The sequence below is a fragment of the Phaethon lepturus genome, unplaced genomic scaffold, assembly GCF_000687285.1.
Source record: "Phaethon lepturus isolate BGI_N335 unplaced genomic scaffold, ASM68728v1 scaffold38977, whole genome shotgun sequence".
NCBI classification, from domain to species: domain Eukaryota; kingdom Metazoa; phylum Chordata; class Aves; order Phaethontiformes; family Phaethontidae; genus Phaethon; species Phaethon lepturus.
The window spans coordinates 489-4,969 of record NW_010550462.1 but is presented as its reverse complement, the minus strand read 5'-3'; the positions used below and the strand labels follow the sequence as shown (position 1 = coordinate 4,969).

At 60.1% G+C, this 4,481-nt stretch overlaps 1 protein-coding gene across 1 annotated transcript in view; it reads right to left on the bottom strand.

Moving 5' to 3' along the window:
* The window catches only part of LOC104623469 (matrilin-4-like), a 7,173-nt gene extending 3,557 nt beyond the window's left edge, over positions 1-3,616 (bottom strand). Inside the window, 4 exon segments of the mRNA XM_010290565.1 lie at positions 180-302; positions 1,519-1,599; positions 1,602-2,070; positions 3,530-3,616. Of these exon segments, the coding sequence (XP_010288867.1) occupies positions 180-302; positions 1,519-1,599; positions 1,602-2,070; positions 3,530-3,616 (760 nt within the window).
* Between the last annotated feature and the right edge of the window lie 865 nt (positions 3,617-4,481).

Below are 4,481 nucleotides of genomic sequence, written 5' to 3'. Positions count from 1 at the left end.
CGAGTTTGTGACAGGGTGGGGCCCCAGCCACAGCCATTACAGGAGGCTGTGTGCCCCGTGAACGGAGCACCCGGGCTGCTGCTGGCCTTGCAGGGTCCTCTGCTGCGTTTCAGCTTCCTTTCGTGAGACCTGTAACCACAAGTCCTCTACGAGACTTAGCATAAAAAAAGGGTTTTTACGGGAACAGGTCTTTCCGTCCACGTTGAGCCTGTAGCCCGGGTTGCATTCACAGTAGAAGGAGCCGAGGGTGCTGACGCAGCTGTGCTGGCAGCCGTGCTCCTGCTCCATGCACTTGTCCACCCCTGCAAGACAGAACGGGCATCAAAGTGGCCCACGGGCACGCCGGGTTGCACGGGGACCCCAGCTCTGGCACGTGCCCTGTCCTTGCAGCTGAAGCCGCTGGGACGACCCACACAGCCCGAACCCTTCCAGCCCCAGCGCTCACCCGCTGATTTCCAGAGCACAGACACAGACGCTGTGTGGGGCGGGTTTCTGAACCACCTCGGCTTTCAGAACTACCCGCGTGCTAAATCAACGCTCAATGTTAACCGATACTGTCGATAGCGTGAGCTGAGCAAGCAAAAGCTTGAGCTCAGCCGGAACGTGCTGAAGGAGCCGGGTCTGCATGTCCCTGTGGCCAGGAGCCTGCACCAGGGCAGGCAGGCAGCGGGCAGGGCGTTATAAGCAAAGGCATCAAGTGCAGGAGCACACCAGGGCCCCGGGGGGCAATATCTGGTCAGCCCTGGACCCCCCGCCCCAGCGAGCAGGGACTCACCGCGGCACTAACGCAGCCCTGCAGGCATGCACGTGCCCCTGGCTAGGAAACTCTGCCTGGAAGATGCTGGCCGCTGCCTTCTACCGCTGCCTTCTGCCCTTCAACAGATGCTGAAGCATGTGAGCAAGGTCTTGCCAGCCCGCTGCAGCGCCAGGTCTCCGGCAAAGCCCGCCAGCATGGCGGGAGGCAGGCAGGGCTCGGCTTTTTTTCGACCCGCGCCAGCACGGCCGCGGTGCAAACCAGCCTCCCGGCTCCCAGCCGAGACCGGCCAGACGCTGCAGAGCAGCACCGCGCGGCCAGCGTTTTATTAAACACAAATGTGCATGCAGCAGATGCCATGCACGTGTCTGCGTAGGAGGAGACCCGGCTAGAGCCACGTCGAAATGTACACGAGGCTCTGGGACGTGTCACCCATCCCCGTCACACCCAGGGAAACCGGCTCCACATTTCCTGCTCTTTGATATGCCCATCACGGCTACCATGACGTCCTGGCTTGGGGCAGAGCTACCAGGCACGGGTGAAGAAAAGCGCTGGCTTGCAATGCTTTCAAAGCTTTCCTTATCTCATCCCAGGAAAGGTGAGCAAGAGGAAGGGCCACCGGTCCCAGCACCTCATCGAGGAGGTTGATTCCCTGTCCACGCTGCTCCTAGCAAGGGCAGCCACCCCAAACACCGCTCTGAAGGTCATCTTCTAGCCTGGGTGAGGAGCAGGCACCAGGGCCACCCTCGCCACCCCTCACTCACCACAGAGCTTGTCCTGGAACTGCTTCCCGAACTGCTGGATGAGCTCGAAGGACTCCACCAGGAAGACGTGCTCCTCCAGCGCATGGCCCGCAGCGAGTTCATGTCTGCCCGCTGGATGCCCACGGCATAGATCTCGATGCCAGCGTTCCGGGCCTGGGTGGCCACCTCGGTGACACGGTCCTGGGGCCGTCCGTCTGTCACGATGATGGCGATGCGGGGGATCTTCTTGTGCAGAGGGCGCGCGCCCTCCTGCGTGGTGAAGGCCACATTCATGGCGTACTGGATGGCCAGTCCCGTCATGGTGCCCTGGGCCAGCGGGACGATGCTGTTGATGGCCTTCTCCATGTCTGCCCGTGTGAAGAAGGTCTTGAGGGAGAAGATGTTCTGCACCTGGCTGGAGTACTGGATCACCCCCACCCGCGTGGCATTGGGGCCCACATCCAGGCTGCCGATGATGTCCATCATGAACCGCCGCATGGTCTCGAACTCGAAGGGGCGCACGCTGCGGGAGCTGTCGATCACAAACACGATGTCCAGGGGACCTGTCCTGCACTTCAGGGCTGGAAGGGGGCAAAGAGACGGTTCAGCCTCACGGCCACCTGCGGGAAGCAGGGCTGGGAGCAGAGACATCCCCATCGTGTGGCTTGAGGGTGCTCAGTGAGGGACAGAGAGGGCAGGTCTGGGCAGCCCCCACAGACCAGCACCTTCCCACTGCCAAATAAACCCGTGGAGGGTGCCGGCAGAGCGGGAGCAGGGGCGACAGGCTGGGGAGACGTGCCCCGGCCAGCCGGCAGAGCGGGAGCAGGGGCGACAGGCTGGGGAGACGTGCCCTGGCCATGGGGCTGTGGGGAAATGGCAGTGTCCCCTCCTCCCTGACACTGTCCCTGCAGCCAGACCCAGCTCCTGCTCCCTGCATTTCCACAGCCGACAGCCCCAGGGGCTGCGGAGACACCTCTCTCTCTGTCGGCACCTGCCCTGGCAAGGTTTAGGCACAGGTTTAGCCGGTGGTGTCTTCATCTCTGCAGCAAATCAGAGCATTAAAGTGTAAAACAGCCCAGCGCCCCGTGCTGTCCTCTGCAAGCTGCAGCTCCTGCTCCAGACCTCTGCGCCGCACGGGCTCCCGCTGCTGCGGTGCCAAGCAGGAAAATGCTGCTTTGGGCAGTTCTTCTGTTCCCCCCGCAGCTCCAGCCTCCCCTGTTTTTTACTCCATTTTGACAGCTTCTGCCTAAAACGAGGGCTTGCTCTGTTGTTTTCTTGGGTGTTTTTTTTAAGGGCAGAAAGTGAGACAGTGAAAAGCACAGCTAAGGGCATGCACATGGTGGGGATTGGGCCAAAGAGCCTGTCTTGGACATACGGGTGCTACTTCCAGTGCAAACCAGGAGAATGTTTAGCAAGTGAAATGCCAATGAACATATTTTTCTTGGCTTGTGTGTAACCAAGCCTGGGAGAATTTGGCCCTAGTGGTAAGCAAACACTTTGAGTCCCCTTGGGATGATGCCCAGACTTGGGCTGTCATCTCAACTGCTCCAAAGGTCTCTGAGACATACCCTGCTCCTTCTCCGCTCGGTGCCTTTACTGTTTTTAAACTAGAATTAATCTCATTCAGCTCCCTCTGCCCTGGGAGGAGAGAGGCTGGTACCCCTGGGTTTGCTTTGTCCCCCTCATCAGGAGACCCGTGCAGGGAGGGGGTTCCCCCTCATGCTTGTGCCTCCTGCCGAGGTCGGAGCCCATGGGCAGGAGGGTGACAAGCCCTCAGCTGGGCTGTGTCAAAGCTGCGGATGTGCCCAGAGCAAGTGGCACCAGACCCACCATGGTGGGGCCAGGCTCGGGCTCCCGCTCCCCTGGGCAGCACTGGGAAGTTTGGGTCCCACAACCTGGGGGGATCCTCCATCCTCCTGGGGATGTCTCCAAAGAAGAGGCATCAGGTCCCCCCAGCTCAAGCAGCAAGCTGTCCTCTGAGGGCTTCACTGCCCTGACGCTCTCACTTCTCTCTCCTGCAGGCAATTCCCACCGGCCGGGGCTCACCTCCAGTTTTTGGTCTGGCTTCCAGCGTCGTCAGGAGAAGCAGGAGAAGAGGGGCAGCGGGCAGGAGCTTCATCACGGCTCTGCGAGACCACACAATTCCGGGGCTGGGGTGCTCACTGTGGGAAGAGGATGATGTGCAGTCAGTGCTGAGGGTGGGCTGAGCCACAGGGTGACGTTCACCTGTGGTGGGTGTCCCCAGGCAATACCAACTACTGGCAGCAGCAGTTTTGACAGACCCATCCCCAAACTTCTCCGAACCCACGCAGGTTCTGGCAGTCTCAGCATAGCTAAATTTCATTACAGTAGCAACGATCTGCCAAAGGGTCTGATTTTCTGCTCTGGGTGGAGCTGGCCATCGGACAAGCCTTATTTTCACTTGCAAACCAGGCGGATGGGATGTTCAGCCAAATGTGTTTTCACTGGCAGCACGGCTGCTCTCCACAGCCAGCCGGAGGGTGGGAAAGCTGCACTCGGGGCTGCGGAGCACCGGCCCTCCTGACACTCCCTGCGCACGGCAACGTGCTGGGAAGAGAAGCCCCCGGATGAAATGCCGGCACAGACAAAACCTGCTCAGAAGTCTCTCAAACTCACTGGTAAAGACCATTTTTCCAAGCAGCTCCACAAATTTGTTCTCTGCCCTTTTCCAAACTACCTTTGGAGAGCAGAAGCCTCCGCAGGCACAGGGTGTAACGGTGCCTGTGGGGATGGGCTTGCACCCATTCCCCCGGGCAGCGTGCTCCAGCCTTCTTCCCATCACCCCGGGGACCCCACCCCTCTGTCACCCACACTTTGCAGCTCTCCCCATCCTGCTGGCTTTTCCAAGGGGTGCTCTGCACCCTGACAGTATTTTCATTGAAGAGGGCTAGTTGGGGGAAAAGGTATTTAGACCGGTTACCCAAAACCTCAGCTTGTCACCTGTCTCCCTCCCTGCCCACCCC